General features: G+C 39.4%; 1 protein-coding gene across 2 annotated transcripts in view; it reads right to left on the bottom strand.

Moving 5' to 3' along the window:
* chchd6b (coiled-coil-helix-coiled-coil-helix domain containing 6b) overlaps window positions 1-18,953 on the bottom strand; it is a 52,491-nt gene that overhangs the window by 29,891 nt on the left and 3,647 nt on the right. For both annotated transcript variants that reach the window (XM_023423732.2, XM_023423733.2), the window contains exons 4-5: window positions 18,487-18,643; window positions 1,262-1,345 (exon numbers count right to left, since the gene is read on the bottom strand). In XM_023423732.2, the coding sequence (XP_023279500.1) occupies window positions 1,262-1,345; window positions 18,487-18,643 (241 nt within the window). The remainder of the gene's footprint in view (window positions 1-1,261; window positions 1,346-18,486; window positions 18,644-18,953) is intronic.

The raw sequence follows: 18,953 nt of genomic DNA, 5'->3' as shown, positions 1-18,953 counted from the left end.
AGTCTGCCTGATGGGCCCTGCCGAAGGGAGAGAGAGACAGGGAGAGGGGAGGTGGGGGAGTCAAGTCCCAAAGAGTGTCTACTGAATACTGGAAGGAGAGTTGTGGGTGTGTGGAAAGTGGGTGAGGTGGGGAAGGTGGGGTGAGGGCATATGTGTGTCTACCTGAACCTTTTCACCACTTCATCATGGTATTGTTAAAAAAAGAAAAATCTAAATATTTACCTCGTCTTTCCTCTCGTTTTACATTCTTTGTTCATAATTTTTCAGTGTGCTTGTCATCTATGTTTTCCTTACAGTTTCAGTCATATATTTCCCTAACTTGTAACATGTAATTTCACTTTCCTGCCTCTTGTCCTTCGGTTTAACCTTTGTCAATAATCAAGAGCCAAAAGCAGTTTTTCCTGCCCTACAATCATACACCAGTACCAACCTTGCTCCTCACAAATCTTTTAACAAATACAAGTTTACTCATTAAAAAGCAAGCAACATTTATCAAACAACTGTGCTGGCGGCTTTTAAAAGGGTGCAAAATATCAACTGTGCATTAGTGCTCAGGTGGAGGGAACACAGGTCATAATTTCTTAAAAGCACCCAACAAACTGCTCTTATTCTTTTTTCTTTTTTGTGAAAAGATCGAGTTGCTAGCAAAAGGACATAGTGATGAGAAAAAGCACAGTACATTTGATTAGGCAACCGAAGCTCTCCGAGAGGCCGCGCTGTGAAAACTCTCTTGAGTGCTGGTCCATCAACAGCAAGTCGTGACTCTCATCTGTCTGCTGAAACTTTCAATTCATTTACATTTACATTTAGACACCGGTATGTGGGCTTGACATTTCCAAGATAGGGAAGAGTGTCTTGTGTCTCAACAAGATTTTACTCTCCAAGGAGACTGAGTAATATGTCACCTTAAGACTTGTTTTGCTATTCCTGATGTGTGAAGACTTCTTTTCAGTGAAAGCCTACAAGATGTTTTTATCTCATTAGTGAGGTCTCCAGTTATACATGTCAAAATTTTTAAGTGCTAGTATCTCGCTCTCTAAACCTCCACACAAAAAAAAAATCTCCCTATGATTTCATACAGCGGGTCTTGCTTTTCAAAACTTGTTTTTTTTTTTTTTTTTTTTAATTGAACATCTTGGAATGCAATTAATGCACACATTGGAGGAAGCATGTTTACATATGAAGCCTTTTAGATGAGCTCCATTCCTTTTGATGGTATGGTATGTTTATATGATGGAAAAATATGATTGAATAATATTACCTTTTTCTCCAGTATTTCTAGTTGCTCTTTATAGAAGGTGGAGATGCTGGCCAGTTCCTTCTCTTTGCTCTCCAGTTGTTTGGCCTGAGGAAGAAGGAGGAAAAGACAAAGAAGAATAAGAATTAAGAAAGTACAAAAAACAAAACAAAAAAACACTGCATTTTCTATACAAAAGAGTCAGAATATGAAAAAGTAGTTATAATACGCTGTAAAGGTTCTTTATACTTACACCTGACAATTTCCTACCCTAATATGACCTGCACAGGCCTGTATAAATACTCAACTTTGACTTCTTGGGAAATAAGGAAGAGAGGGAAATCAATTCATGATCCATGTAATAATTAAAATTTTCATTTGACAATGTTTGAGTTGACATAGTTACTAATTGGGTAAAATTATGCTAAAAGTAATGGGCTAAAGCAGCATATTCACTTCCTTTGCTTATGAGCATTCTGCACACGGGGGACACCAGCCAGAGGTAAATGTTGAGGAGAGAAAAAACAAGGCAAGCTTTCACTGCCCAACAGATGAACAAAACATGATTACAACAGCGGTTTCTGATAAACTGAAAAATATCACCTAAAAGACAAAAGCGTGTACACACATCTCTCACCTATGATGAAATACATATATAAATACATACATATATAATACATGATCAAATATAATTGACAGTTAGTGTAAGTGAGTTAACTCTATTTCATATTCCATGACAAAAAAAGAAAAATCAGAAATTACAATATGAAATCATTATACTTGACAACATACTCATGACTAAAAATCCAAACTTCATAGTGGTTACTGGGACTGTTTCAACTACTGTTCAGTCATGATGTAAGCACGTAACTGAGCTACTATATCAGCTGATGCATTACTAACATATATAAATGACAGAGGAGATGCATCTTTGTGTGTGCAAATAAATTTTCCTCTAACAACAGATTGATGGCACAAACAATTTGGGAAACCATGGTAAAAAAATCATTATACCCTCCTGAAGTGTGGGGCTATAGTGTCAACTTGCAAGTTTTTGTTTTTCGATGTATTTGTATTATCATTACTATTATTTCAGTACCTTCTCATGTGTATGGGTATATCATAATATCATAAATACATGATGCTTGATGGAAATCTATGATACTATACATGAAAAGGACATTGCATCTACACCTCAAAGTAAAACACAAAAGAATGTCTATTTAATAGGGGTTCTATCTAATGTAACAGAACTTACAAAACTACTGAGGTGGCATGTGACTGGCACAGCGGCAGCAGGGGTGGACATGGCGATGCTGGCATTATGATGAGGTGAAACACTTTAATATGCCCGCTGAGCCAAGCTTTGACAGGTAGCAAGATGGCAGATTGGCTGAAGGAAAACCCATAGTTTGGGCCATGGCGTAGCATCATGCAAGCAGAAGAAGGAGGCAGGCGTCAAAAAGATACACTGTGAAAACAAGTTGCCAGTTCAGCTTGAAGTTAGAAATGCACATGCACTAGGGATTTTAAATAAAAGATTCACTTTGAGGAAAGATTCACCAGAAGATGCAACATGACTAACGCAATGGCCATTTTGTTTTACCAGTATGAGGCTTCACAATGTGGCAGTATTATTACACAGTTGCATAAAATGGAATGAAAAGGGATTCCTTTGTGATAAATATTAACTATAATAACATAATAAAGTATAATGAGGACCTATGGAAAAAAAAAACAAGAGAGAGGGATAGTCAAAAGAGATGTATACGATCCAAATTTAAGACAATAGCAAGTACTGTCAAAACATCAGTGTAGCTGAATGGCAAGCACACTACAGTACCCTGATCCTACACCATGCCATCAGCTTTGTATTTTCACTCACTGTGCATTACTAATCCATCTCATTTTACATAATCCAATCACAATATTACAGTGAAGATTTACTGTTGAAACATGAAAGCTATATTAAGACATCTTTGCACAGACAGTCACAGAGTCATTTGTTTAGCAATAAAGATACGGTGCAGTGTCTTTGTATGACAACAGAATATCAAATCTATGTTTTTATTATTCATACTATATAAAAATTGGCAGATTTGAACCTACGACAAACCAAAATGAATGGCAGTGAACTGGATTAAACAGATACAATAAAAACTTTGCGTCTTGGCTTAGGATCTTAGTGATTGCATGCATCTGTCATAAGTTTGGTCACGATGTGTAGAGTGTGCAATAGATAAAGAAGGACCTCAACATTGAACAGCTGAATTGCATAAAAGGATAGATAACATGGACATGGTGTACACAGACTGGTGGAACTCTCTAGAATGCACATATTTGATCTGTGGAAGTTTACAATTGTGTGCCTGGGAATTAAAATACAAAATCAATCCGTGCTAGGGCACGTATGAACACGCACTGTTTCTAACCAATAAAGGTAATGAGGGAAGCTGTACAACAGAAGTATGAACATGATATGGTGTATGAACACAATGAAGCTGGCCGGGAATGAGGCAGGAAAAGGGCATAGATTTATATAGCATTGAAATATGTAATATATATGTATTACAACATACAACCATTCGCACACACAGACACACGCATATTGTGTCGTGGTGTAATGGTGACTGCTTGCTGTACCCAAGTTGTGCATTTCTAGGTGTGACAAAGATCTGATGAAGCAACAGCATCTTCTCTAGCTGATCTGCACTCTCATTTGATATTGTGCGCGCACACACACACACACACACACACACACACACACACACACACACACACACACACACACACACACACACACACACACACACACACACACACACACACACACAAAGAGCACATCTGCAAATCCCTATACTGTGCTTACTGCACTTTTTCCTTTTTACAGCGGTTGTTTGATGTTTAAGAGCTGTGTCAGTACTGTGCAACCACAAATTATTCTCACATTTTGTTATATTGTACACCTTGATTGGAGCACAGCATTGGTGAATAAAACTGATTGGACATGATTTGGAAAGGCACACACCTGTCTATATAAGGTCTCATAGCTGACAATGCAGATCAGAGCAAAAACCAAACCATGAGGTGGAAGGAACTGTCTCCAGATCTCAGAGACAGGATCATGTCAAGAAACAGATCTGGGGAAGGATACAAAAAAACATGGAACAAGTGTGGAACAACCAGGCCTGATCAAATTGAGTAATCAGGGGTGGAGACGGGGGAAACTACCATCACTGCAGCACTCCACTGATCTGGGTTTTATGGAAGAGTGGCCTGAAGGAAGCTTCTCCTCAGTTAAAGACATATGAAAGCACCTAAAGGGCCCTCAGACTGTGAGAAACAAGATTCTCTGGTCTGATAAAACCAAGATTGAACTGTTTGGCCTCTTTTCTAAGAGTCATTTCTGGAAGAAACCAGGCACCAAGCATCACCTGGTGGTGGCTGCATCAGGCTGTGAGGTGTTCTTGAGTGGCAGGGACAGTGAGACTGGTCAAGACTTGAGGGAAAGCTGAATGGAGCAAAGTACAGAAATATCCTTAAGGAAAACCTGGTCCAGTGCACCCAAGACCTCAGACTGAGTTGAAGATTACCCTTCCATCAGGACAATGACCCTAAGCACACAGCCAAGACAATACAGGAGTGGATTAGGGACAACTCTATGAATGTCCTTAAATGGCCCAGCCAGAGCCCTGACTTGTACCCAATTGAACATCACTGGAGAGCCCTAAAATGACTGTCCACTGACAGTCCCCATCCAACCTGACAGAGCTGGAAAGGATCCGTGGAGAAGAATTGAGAAAATCTCCAAATCCAGGTGTGCAGAGCTTTTCGCGTCATACCCAAGGCGACTGGAGGCACTAATCACTGCCAAAGGTGCTTCAATTAAGTGTTTAGTAAAGGGTCTGAATATTTATGTCAATGTGATATTCATTTTTTCTTTTTTATAAATTTGCCAACACATCTAAATTTCAGTTTTCACTTTGTAATTATGGGATATTGAGTGGAGATTGATGAGGGAAAAAATGAATTAAAATGACTTTAGCATAAGGCTGCAACATAACAAAATGTGAAAAAGTGGAGGGGTCTGAATACTTTGTGAATGCACTGTTTGTGTGTGTGTAAAATCACCTCTGCCAGCAGCACAGATGATGTGTAATTTTCTAGCTGAATACCTCCCAAAGTGTTGTTGTGTGGAATGGTGGCGGCGGCACACTCACGGCCTCGCGTTAATGCACAATGAAAACATGACATTTGAATAGAGAAGCGAGAGAGGGAGAAAGGGAAAGGAAGAGGTAGCGGTAGAGAGAGAGAGAGAGAGAGATAGAATAACAACAACAACAAAAAAAGCTTAAAAAACAGGAGAAACTGGCACTGATAGTGTTGCTTACCCAGACATCCAAATCTGCTGGCTAGGAGAGAGTGAGGGGACAGTGGTTAGTGAGACAGTAGAAGGCATAAGGAAGGCACAAGAAGGGATGGTGATAGAGACAGAGAGGAGGAGGATAAAAGACGAGCATAATGAGGAAAAGAAAAAAGGAGGTGAAGTACGATGAATAAAGAAACAGCCGGGAATGAGGGGGAAAATGAGAGCGCAAGCAGAGATAACAGTAAAAGAAATAATTACAAAAGGGAACAAGGAGGGCACAAGGTTAGTACAGACAGTCACAGAGTAATTGACACCATAATGTAAAAGTTGCACATATTTGGCTGAGGACTACTTGTTAGTATAAAACCTAATTTGCCAAATGTTGAGTGTTGTATGGAATGTAATTTTAACCAGTCACATAATGCATCAAGCGTGTCCCAACATGCATTCTGTGACCAGATAACTTACTAGTTTGCCAAGGTGATGAAACAACACATGAAATTCTACTCAGTAATCTCTACATTGGTCAAACTGACGGCACAGGCGTTTTCCATACACTCAGGATGTTGTGGCACATGATTCTTCCTGCATGTCAGCCTTAAATCCACTACTGCTTCCCTGTCCACCCAACTGTCTTGTCTCCCTTCACTGCTTCAAATTTAAAGAAGTGCCTTGATTCTTGTTCAGAAAACAGTATTTGTAAAAAAAAAAAATATGATCACAGACTGTGTCTTTGCATAAAGCATAACAACAAATGAATTTTGTTTTGTTAAGTACATCTTCAGTACACCATAAAAACCAAACAAACGTTTTAAATCAATAATAATTAAGTATATTTATTTCAAAGTGTAGTTTTACGACTGGTAGAAGTGTTAGGTTTTAGCCTGCACATTAATGTTTAAAAGGCAGTTATGTTATACAGGTGTGTGTTTATTGCCTGTTTTACAGCGGCTCTTAGCAGGACTTGGACAGCCAGCACTGAAAGACTAAGCACCTTACTATGTGTTTCTCATATACTAATTTACAGACCTGTAAATGTATGAGTCTTGAATGCGACCATAAAATGTTATATGACAGCATATTCTAGACTACAATATGTTACAATACGTCTATCACCTAATCAAATAAAGCATTACAACACAGACACACAGGACAACATATTTGGGTGTGTCTAGCCTTGCCCACTCAAACCAAGTGCTCCCAGTCCAGCTTTAGACACAAAACAGAAAGGGATAGATTAGAGCAGTGGGTGGCTCTAATGTTGCTATGCCTCATAAAGACACCATTCAGTTAAATGAGGTGAACTCGCAAAGCCAGTTGCTACAGAGTGTGTGTGTATGTGTGTGTGTTGAGTAATCTGTGTAACGGATACAGCCGATGCCATCTGTTTAACCTTCCCGCTCTTCAGTGGCTGGCCCTATACTGAATATGTGCCTGAGTCTGACTCTGTGTGTGTGTGTGTGAGTGTGTGTGTGTGTGTGTGTGTGTGTGTGTGTGTGTGTGTGTGTGTGGCTTCCCACAGCGTGTTCACAGGAGTGTGGAGGTCCCATTTCCATAGACGATAGACTTTAGAAGAGAGGTGCGGGGGCTTGTTGTGATACAGATGCAGACAAACACACACCCAAGTAGTTTGGTGCAGTCCATGGGCCGTAGCGGACAATAGCATTCCAGGTATATACACACATTGTTTTCATGCTCCCTGGTGACCAGCAGTCAGCAACCTCAGTCTCAACATTAAGAGTCTGGATCAACGGAGCTAGCAAAAACACGCCCAGAGAAATATTCCAAATAGACTAAGGCTCATACATTCACCAAGATTATTATGACAAAAAAAGCTCCTACATGTAATATTAATGTATTATTAATCAATTTAATTATGACCCTTCAGTAAACATAAATCACATCGACTTATAGGCATCTATAAAAATCACATAACAGGATACCTTTAAAGAAGTTCAGGTTTAAGAATATTTCTAAAAACTGTGAGTGGATATATCAAACTGTAGGTAACCATAGCAACAACACCTATCTCTCACTCTACGCTGCCAGTAAAATTATGAGTGAAACTTATCTAGTCATAGATAGGCGATCCAGCAGAGTACTATCGTCAAATTATGCTAACAATAATAACCCACCAAAAAAATGATCCTCAATTTTTCTCCATTCATTGTCTTAGAAATACAATAACAAGCTTCTTTTCCCTCCCTCTAAACCCCCACCCCCCAAAAAATACTTTTACGACATAGTCAAACATTTTCTGTCACTTTTCATATGAACAAATCAGTCAAGCTATGAAAGCCTTCCAGAAGAGATACTCTGAAAATGTGTGCCGTTATCCCCATATTCAACAGTATCACCGCCCTCTCTATGACGGCTGTCCTGCCACTCCACCACTGAGTGCGGCTGTTCAGAACAACTATGAACACTTTTGATCTCCGACATGGTTGAACCAACTACTTCTAATCAAGCATCAAGAATGTCAGCCTCATCCTGGTCTTAAATCTAAGTAGGCGAACAATCATGAAGGGCAAATCAAATCATCATGTCATGATGACAAATGGGAGGTAAGGTTTGCATTCAGCGCATGCTGTAACTACAGGTTACTTACAGGTAAAAAGGGAAAATACTTTGCCAACATGGTGAAATTAATGATGTCCTTTCTAGATAAACAAATTGATTTTATGGAACACATTGAATTTGATTAGCTATGCTTAGCTGAATTATGTTTGCTGTGGTTGTACCATGAGGGTCACCAGATGCACCAGCTCGGCAACGCTTCATGCTTGATTTAAACTTGAAACCTCAATGGTCTGGCAAGACTGTGTGTGTGTGTGTGTGTGTGTGTGTGTGTGACGCAGAAAAACAGAGGCAGAGAATGTGCTATTAAGACTGTGTGTGTGTGTGTGTGTGTGTGTGTGTGTGTGTGTGTGTGTGTGTGTGTGTGTGTGTGTGTGTACACATGCGCATCCATGTGCGCGTGTGTGTGACAGGATGAGACCTTTTGGTCTACAACACAACATCACATGGTGAGAAACGCTTCCTTGGAAATCAATTATGTAAATACTGAGTTATGCAAATAGTAAATTTGAATAAATCTATGTGTTTGGGGAGAAAAGATTTTGGTGTGGTTTTCTACTAGGAGTCAGGAGAGGAGAGAGACAGAGATGAGGAAAGAGGGCTAAAATGAGGATTAGACTGGAGAATGTCAGTGGCAGACACAGTTTGTGCAGTCATACTCCTGATTTGGCTTTTTAATTAGGGAGAAAGAGATGGAGAGAAAGAGAGAAAGACAGAAATACAGACAGAGAGGAGAAAATCGGAGCTAATTCAGTGACAGCTTTCTTCCTGTCCTCCATATCTCTCTGGGAATAAGTACGGTAAGCACATTCATCATGTGTGCCAGTAATAAATGCCACTGGTACAGCTGAGTGCTTTCACCCCAGCTCTTGTTTGGTCGATGCTGATGCTTGGCTGAGACTCCAGAGTGTTTGTGTGGATTTGCCCTGAAAGGCAAACTGAATGATCCACAGCGAGGTGCACACACACACACACACACACACACACACACACACACATATATATATATATATATATATATACACACACCTGCAATGGCATTCAATAATCTCTAGCACGTTACTCTATCATTTTCAAAAACGAACAAACTTTGATAATGTACAGAACAAAGTCCTTGTGGTTCCACAGACAGTGGGACACTTCATTAATTACACTGTTGTCCCTTTTCAAATCCCTTTTTGACCGAGTAACTGAAATCAGGAAGACGTTCCTTATAACATGCACATTGTTATATCTCAGTGGCAAATTTGTGTTCATGTTTCTATTATCCAACATTTTTTGTTAATTGTCCCTCATCTCAGCATTGCCTCCTCTCTCTCACACACATGCAGACAAAAGAAGAAACACCTAATAAAGGGCAACACACACTGGAGGTGTATGACGTAACATTTGCACCCACTGTTTCCTACATAAGCCCACACACTGGCACTGCCAGTGCACATCATCACAGGTGGGTGTGAATCCATGTGTCATATGCCACTGTCCCATTTTCCAGCATCGTCTCACATCAACTCTCCAGAGAAACATTTATTTATTACATTTGCTCCATGAACATCCAGGCTACCATACCATGACTTTTTGTTCTGGCTTACAGTCTTATAGGTGTCAGCTGACAGGTGTCAAATGAAGTATACATAACCCTGTATGACATGTGACTGTCATCTTGTTATTTCAAAAATCAAAGTAGAAATTGAATGTGGGAAAAAAATAATGTTACAGGTGTATTAACACATAGACTCCAAATGCACAGCCTCAATCAAGAAAACACTTAAAATAAATATGCATGAATCATCACAATAACACCTGTGGGTAATGCACACACCTGCATGCACCCACGAAAATGCACATGAATTCACACTTAAGTATGCACACACAGTACAGTAGAAACACCAGAGGCATGAATTGGTTAGTCTAGCTGTTTGCTCATTAAATGTGTGTTCTCCTCACATAGCTGGGGGAGGTTAAATGAATTAACACTTCATCATCAGGCTGTTTTCCCACCACAGACTGTCACAGAGACAGACAGAGAAGAATACAGATACTAAGAGGAGGATAGAGGGAGGATGGAGAAAGAGAGGTGTCATTTGAATAAGAGGAATAGGTTTTGTTGAGAAGAGCATAAAGGGTGGGGGAAATGAGAGAAGAAACAAGGTAGTAGTTAGAGAGAGAGAGAGAGAGGGGAGCAACAATAACCATAGGCATTTTCTGTCTCCAATTTAGCCTAAAATAGTGACGTTCCACAAAGTTTTACTTTTTAAGTCCAGGGACCAAACTTCTCCACTCATCAGTTTCAAAACGCTCTCTGTGCCCTGGAGAAATCTTATCAACTACAGACATGAACAGTTTGGTCACACTGGATTCTGACGTCTAGCTATTTAAACCCACCAACAGGAACATGTCAAGAAAGCTTTCTCATTTTGATCACCTGTACAGTTCAACCTGGCTGCACTTGATTCTCTTTAATTGACGGGTCTGAACAGTCTGGATTTTCCTAGAAATCTTAAAACGGAGTAAATCTCACTACCAACCTTCCAATAAAACAATGTTCAGGAAGAATCCAGGGCTCATTTGTGAATGCACTGTTTCAGTAAATGAATCAATACAATATTACATACATCAAGCAGAAACACTGACACCTACTGCCTTGTCTACTGCCTTCGTTTTCGACAGCGATGAATGCGACTTAAACAGACTCACAATTTACTTCGAAAACAAGAAATCTTATAGGATCAAAAATCTTTGACCCACACTTTGATTGTCCCAGCAGAAATCATTATTCCAACTATGAGAACAAGCATCAAGGAAACATTACTTCTCCTCTGGATAATAAGTCTTGTCTAGCTGTCTCATTACATCACAGCTGCTGTCTGATGGGAGAGGTATTCCACTCCTACACATTTGTCCTTTGAACCCACAGGATTTGTGCCAACACACACACACACACACACACACACACACACACACACACACACACATCAAAAGCTCCTCAGCCGGTGAACGCTCTGCTCGTCAGCAATTACCATCGCTTGAGAAGATGGGGGAGTACTGTACGTGTGTGTATGTGTGTGAGAGTGCACAAAGGGCTTAGCTGCTTTAACATGCAGAAAAGATGTCGTCTGTGATTACACTAGCTGATAACAAGTGGTTTAGCCGTGTGTGAATGTGTGTCTGAACTGCAGTTTTATTTTACATTATCAGTGTTTTTGAGAAAGAAATTCAGGGTTTATATCTGTGTGTGCATATGTTCACCTTCACACTTACTGTATGTCACACTACCAGACTCAAAAGCCTTGGCTATGGAGTTCACCCACTCAGTTTCAATGTAAACCTCTCTCTCTCTCTCTCTCTCTCTCTCTCTCTCTCTCTCTCTCTCTCTCTCTCTCTCTCTCTGTCTGTCTGTCTGTCTGTCTCTACTCCTTCAATTCATTTCTGCAACTTCTCCTCTCTCTCTCCTCTGGATTTTTAAACCCATTTTTCTATCCCTCCCTTCCTCTCTCCCACCCTCTGTCCTGGGCTAACAAGCCGAGTTGACTATCTAGCTGGCTGGCAGTCAGACATCTGAATCTATTACTATAGCACGCTCCAAGTCTCTTCTCTCTGCCTTTCAGCTCCTACACCTTCTCCCTGACCATGTTTCTCTTTCTCTGAGCTCTCTGCCCTAATGCTTCCATGTGTTTGCTGCCCGAGCCACTGCCTTCTATCATAGATTCTGTGCTCTCTCACTGGGGGGTCAAGAAAAAAAAGAAAACACTGGTAGACAAAGCAAAAATAAATATGTTAAATGTGTGTACACGTGTGCACATGTAAAATGGCAGACTGACTTAAATGTTAGTGCTTCCATAAAAATGCAGATTTTTATTTCTATGGTATTTTTTCAATTGATATCTTGAGTGTGCGCATGCATCTGTACTATACCAATAGAAATTTAATGAATACATAATGTTAAAAGATTATCATCTTGTTGTTGAATTGCTACAGTGCCGCTTGTATTTCCTGGTAATCTGCTCAACAATTATGTGCAATCATCTGCTGAAAAACATCAGATTCATGGTTCTTATTTTAGATGTACGTTGTCATCTTGGGTCAAGTGAAAAAAAAAACCACATAGATTATTATGGAATTGGCTGAACAGAGCTGGACCAGCATGTCCATCTGCTGCTAGAAAGCAAACTCTCAAAGCAGCTGAAGTGATCTGAATTGACAGACTGCTGTTACCACAGGTTAGTTGAGTGTGGAAGGATGAGATGGTGAGGTAATATTTGCCTTCAAATCAGAGATAGATTTGGTGTGTGATGAAGTCTTCAAACATGCCACAGATTAAATATCTAGGCATATTAACACTGTATGTAACCATAGAGATAAGGAAACATTAGATTAAAAAAAATAATGGTAAAAAGTAAGGGAATGTGCTCCAACAATAGTAGAAAAATCCATAGGAGAGAATTATATTCAGTGATCATGGACAAATGTCTTTAGACATAGACAGCAGGGGGGCCTGCTGGTTAGTGAGAACATCTTGCAACTGAAAGGCTGCATATTCAGTGAAAAACACATTTCCACCCTTGTCAAGTGCCACTTCCTAGTGTTTCTACGCAGCAGCAGGGCAATACTGTTAACATGTGTGGCATCATCCGCAGTGGTTGAGTGTTTGTCATTTCAGGTCTGACTTTAATGAATGTTGGGCTTTTCACCCTGGTTTTCATCATCTTTCTTTTGGACAGTGTCAAATGCCTCGAGTCATCACTCTCTCTCTCACACACTCTCTCACACACACACACACACACACACACACACACACACACACACACACACACACACACACACACACACAGAAAGGACAGAGACTAGTGGGTTGAAAAGAGAAAGATAAAAAGATGAGACAGAGCAGGAGGAATAAATGCTGGGAGAACATGTTGCCCAGGAGCACATGTTGCTGTGCAGAGCACACATCCATCCTGCTTTTTAATCCCCAGGCAAACATGCTTCAACAATGCCATCTAGTGACTATTTATGGGGTTGCATCTTGCTTCATTATCACACCTTCACCAACCTTGTTTATCCAAATACTAGACATACCAACCAATAACCTACCCACAGTTGATATGTGGTGAAAAAACACTGACTGAATGAAATAATATACTTCTTCAAATTCCTACTAAATGAGCACAGCCTGACACTGTCATTAATCAGGATACACAATATGACAGTACCACCTGATTTGTTGTTTAACTGAGTACACAAAACAATCAGGCTCAGGTGTTAAAGGAAAGAGGACGTGTGAAAAATCAGGGACATCAGGGGTGACCAATTGGGCGCAACACCTCTTATCACACATAAAAAATAAAAAATATTTTATTCCAACTTTATGAGCAACAGTATCAAGATTTCATTATTTCTGTTTTATAAAAGATGTCAATTTCTTTTTACAAAACTCTGCGTACAATAAAATCTTTGCAAAACTGATCTGGCTTTTTGCCAAATTTGCATTCTGTGATATTTTGATCATGGTGAAAAAATGGTAGATTGCAAAAAAAATTGTAACATTAATGATAAGTTTGTGTGCATCAAGGACCAAGGCAGCATGACATATGAAGAGTAACCTATTTTCCACACTGAAATTGGTATGAATTTTGATATGAAAATTACCTCCAGGGTTTATTAACATCTGGATGGAGTATCCAGATATGCATGTCACACTACAACAATGCATATTTCATACGATGCAATACAAACTTTCAATAAGAATTGTTGGGTTTGTAACTATGGATGACTATAAATCCTTAAAATGTGTTAGTGACTGCTTGCCTCTGCACAAATATGCAAATGGTCCTGATATAGTGTTTTTATTTGCATCTGTATCTTTTTAAGGATTAATGATTCTTTCTATTTTTGTCATTTAAAATTACACACATATAGTAGACCTATTCCTCTCGACCAAACTGATCTGAAATTAAAACTCTACCTTCTCATGCCGTTGTCAATAACCTTTTTTGGAGACAGCAGATAAAAGCTAGCTTTTAATATACAAGACTACAAGCAAACCAACCCACGACCTCCACACAGGCAGCAAAGTCGACTCCTCTAACCCACCCAGGAAGCTTCTGCAATTGAATAGTTTAAAGAAGGTGCTTGTTATTGTCTGTATGTGTCTGTATGTGTGTGTGTGTGTGTGTGTGTGTGTGTGTGTGTGTGTGTGTGTGTGTGTGTGTGTGTGTGAAAGTTGCTCAGTACTGAATGCCTGTGCATACTAATAGCATTTTATTTGCAGCATGAATGTCACCACTGAGGTAGGGAGACGAGTCTGGGGAAGAAAACAAACACAGGAGGTGCTAATGAGAGAAAGGATAGGAGGAGAGACTAGGTGTTAATGTAACTTGCTGTCTCTCCCGTGTCTTCACTCAATGTGTAACTGTTAAGGCCTAAATATAGTCTCCGAACAAGGTAGGATGACAGGTTGAAAAAGCCAAGTTGTCTTTGCAGGTGGGGTGAGAAGTTGGATGTCATTGTGACAGGGGGAACTACGAAGCAGAAGCAGTAATTAGCAAAAAAAATAAAAAATAAAAAAATAAACAAGGTCCAGAAAAGACAATATTGTAGAGCACACAGGTTTCCACATTTCCTGGACTGGGTTTAATATAGACACACAGCTGTGCAAACTTAACCCTCTGCTCAAAAATGTGTTTTGCTTATCGTTACTTCACTTGAATGTTTGACCTTCACTGTGCAGAGTTTGACACTAGAAAGCTGTTTTCACATTCATCTGCTGAAGGAGGAAGGTTTCTCTGTGCTCACCTTAAATCACACATATAATATATCAGGTTCAATATACAACGTATACTAGTGTGATATGGTAAGTTGAAACTCCAGTGTAAACATACTGAGTTAAACTTTTGAGCAATATTTGATAGTCATAGATTCTGGGTGTATTTTATGTCTTAAAACATGTCTGGAGGGGATCTTTAAAGCATTAGTATGTAGGATTTAGGGGAATCTATTGGCAGAAATGGAATTTTATATTCATAATTACGTTTTCATCCACATATAATTTAGGAGCCGTGTTTCCATTAGCTTAGAATGAGCCCTTCATATCCACATAGGGAGTGATTCTCTTCCACAGAGCCCACCATTTTGGACCATCATGTTTCTTTAGTAGCCCAGAACGGACAAACCAAACACTGGCTCTAGAGAGGGTCTTTTACTTTTTTAGGTTACATGAAGGCCACTGTAGGTTCTTCCAACATGCTTGGAAAGGGAGGGGTGAGGGGAAGGGTATTCAGGGGGCGGGATATTCAGTTGATTGCAATCTCCAATCCCACTGCTAGATGTCACTAAATCCTACACACTGCTCCTTAAACTGAAAATTTGGAGTGAAGGTATGGGGAGGGTCAGCTACCTTTTGGCACTAATGGGTCATGTCCAGTGTTCAATACTTGATTTCAGCGTCTCTATCTAGCACAATAGCACTATCAAGTGCTACACAGAGAAACAGAATTTTGTACCAAACAAAAATGTAAATATATCAAAATTAAAAAAAGGTTTAAAATATAATATACAAGATGAACAAACAGAATATAGTTTTGACTGAACTGTGAATGAGCCTTGTAACGTTATCCCCCTACAATACACATTTCTTCTGATGTAAACTAGGGCTGAACAATTAATCAAAATATTATTGAAATCACAATATGGCCGAGTGCTAAATTGGAGGAGCTGAAATTTCTTTTAATTAAAGGTCAAATATGTCACAACATCTAATAAATGAAGCATTGTGGTGTTACGGAGATGCTCCAGCCTACAAATCATATTCTTCAGAAGTAAGGGAACAGCCTTTTTTGTTAAAAGACCCAACAAAAAAAAATCAAATTTTTCAGTAAAAAATAAATTCAAAAATGACCATTTCAACTGAAATCGTGACTAATAATGCAATCGCAATATAAAATTATCGCAAAAAGATTTTTCTTACATATTAGTCCCAAATGTAAACTGACACAGCGCCTGTTTAATTCACAGGTATGCACATGCACAGATACATATAGACACAGATATATATGTCTACATACAAATAGTCCCAGTGGTGGTGGTAAGAGCTGAGACAGGAATAAATGGCTAATGTGAGTGTTTGTGACAGGCAGCCTGAGGCAGTGTGGGGAGCAGCTCAGCTCCCTGACAGGTGTTGCCTCCCCAACTCCCTCAACTCCTCGCCACCTCAAACTAACACATAGGCTGCATGCTGGGGAGCCATGGGTGCATGTGGGGAAATAAGCTGGGGGTTGCTCACTATATATGTGTTTGTGTATTGTGATAGCGTCACAGCAGTGTGTGTGTGAATGTATGTCTTTGTGTGTGTATGTTTGTCTTCTCCTCTGGGAAATAAGGGAGCTCCCAAACTACTCAAAGTTGAGCGTTTTATGGTGGAATGGGGAAAGAGATGGAGGTGGAGAGACTTTTTTTCTTTAAGTCTCCAGCTGTGTTGTTGCCAGTAGATGCAAGGTTGATGGAAAATGCGAGGAAGAGAGGGAAGCCCACCTGCTAAGCAGAGAGATTTGATGATGGGACTCATCAATTCAGATTCACTGGTCCTTTCAATTTGCTCAAAAGCTGATGCAAATAATGTATAAACCAAGCACATCTTTCTATTTAATCATATTAGTGAATTCTGCCAGGTTTCAGCTCTTTGTTAAGTACGTGTGACATTTTAGACAGCAGAAAAATCAAGCTGTGGAACAATGAAGGTGTTAAGACAGTTGAGCAGGAAAAAGTGAGACCGAACAAGAAGGACAGGTGAGAAAAAGGGACATGTGGGAAGGGAGAGACATTGGTAAGATTTAAAGTTGTATGCTCTCTAGATTTCTCACACACTGCATACATCTACTTCAATTATATCATCACCTGAAAGCAGCAGAAACCTCACCCTTTATTTTACTTAAAAGTACAGTTAAATGTACAGATAAAATTTTGCTTTGCACCTAAAGTCCAAGCTTCATTTACTCCAAGTGTTGACAAAAAGATGCTCAAACCTGTCAAACACACACCCATCATCAATGACAGAGTCAGGTCAACACTTTTCTACTCTGTACAATCACAGACAGAAAACACCCCTTTAAGTCGTCACCCTACACAAAGACATGTTTGCACATACAACGACACGCTCTATTGACTTGTCATGTCGGAAAAAGAAGAAAACGAGTTAAACTTACAAATATGTCGAGATTATTGTAAAACACAGGACACACGCGTGCACAGGAATGTGTCTTGAGTCAAACTTCTATCTATCACCTCTCTCTAACTCCCACACACTGTGCTGCTGGTTGACTCATTATCAGTCTGAATTCGACAAGACTGTGCGTCAACACACACATTTGAAAAGAGAAAGCCGAGCTGTCTAAGTCTACATGGAGACAACAATCAATGCCATCACTGTACATGCATATAAGTAGGGTTAATCAGATTACAGAAAAGCATATAACACCTGTGGCTTTCATGGGAATAAGTGTAAAATGCATTGTTCATGTTCCTGTTTTCATCCAATATGCAGTACTGTTAAAATAGATGATTATCTATAAACACCAACAGGCTACAAAGATCACCAATGATTTCTGCTCTAACAAAATACACATACTGTACATCTCCACCGTCACATTTATGTTGCTCCCACATCACTATCATAATCTATCAGTGTAAAGATTCATAATCAAGAAAGAAATCTATCATTTAATGCACTGAATCAAAATAGTTTTATTGGCAGGTTTTTGAAGGACTCAACAAGCCTCAAAACTACCAAGTCAGTGATATTAACTCTCACTAGCAAATATCTTGAAGAAAGCATTGACATTATGTTCTCGAGAAGTGGTTTTCAAGTGTTTGATGGGGTCAAAGATTTTTTTAATATATCTCCACTCAAGATAACACAAATGTTATTGAAGAATATGTGAAGTTATACTGTCTAAACTTATTTTAAAGTTGAATGAAGAAAAAAAACTAACAATTTACTGAAAAAAGAGGTTTACTGAAATTGGCAAAGTCATAGGATGTTTCGCTTGAACTGAAATGTTGCAAATAAAATGAAGTGAGACAGTGTGCAAGGTTTTTTTGTTTGCTACTTCGAATCCATTAATCCTGCTCCTACTCACCTGTGTCACTAATTAGGTGTAAAAAGTGTTCTTGTCTGTCGTGTAAAGCGTAAATTAAAACATCAAATCAATAGTTTTGAGAAGTATTTAGTACAATAAAATTCAACTCAATAGGCCCACTTATGGAAAACACAGCTTTGAATCTTGCTGAAAGACCAAAATATTTCACTCACCAGCATCTTAGCCCTTTCTTGCTCTTCACGGGCTTTCCCTTTCTCAATGATGAGAGCGGGCATCAGCTCATCCACGCCTGTGGTCGCAGCAGTCTCTCTCTCCCTCTGGGCCAGTCTGGCTAACTGCTCCTGCACCAGGGCCTGTTGATGCTCAAAGCTGAAGCAAGGGAGGATAAGAACTGTTTAAACCTTTTCCCCTGTATTTATCCAGTAAACATCTGTCTGCTAAAAATGCAAGAGAGCAGTAAGGTCAAAGGGGGGTTTGGCAGAGGTGGAAAGTAACGAAATACATTTACTCACGTTACTGTATTGAATACTTTTTTTGTGTATTTTGTATTTTTTAAGTACAATTTAAAATCGGTATTTTGTATTTTACTTGAGTACGTTTTTACTAAAGTATTGTACTTAGTTACTTTATAAATCCTATCCGTTACTGAGTAAAAATAACAATTCAACCTACAGGGGAA

Source organism: Seriola lalandi, unplaced genomic scaffold, assembly GCF_002814215.2.
Source record: "Seriola lalandi dorsalis isolate HSWRI2012SDOR001 ecotype SW California unplaced genomic scaffold, Sedor1 jcf7180002054692, whole genome shotgun sequence".
NCBI lineage: Eukaryota > Metazoa > Chordata > Actinopteri > Carangiformes > Carangidae > Seriola > Seriola lalandi.
The sequence above is the reverse complement of the archived record's forward strand: the minus strand, read 5'-3'. Positions and strand labels throughout refer to the sequence as shown.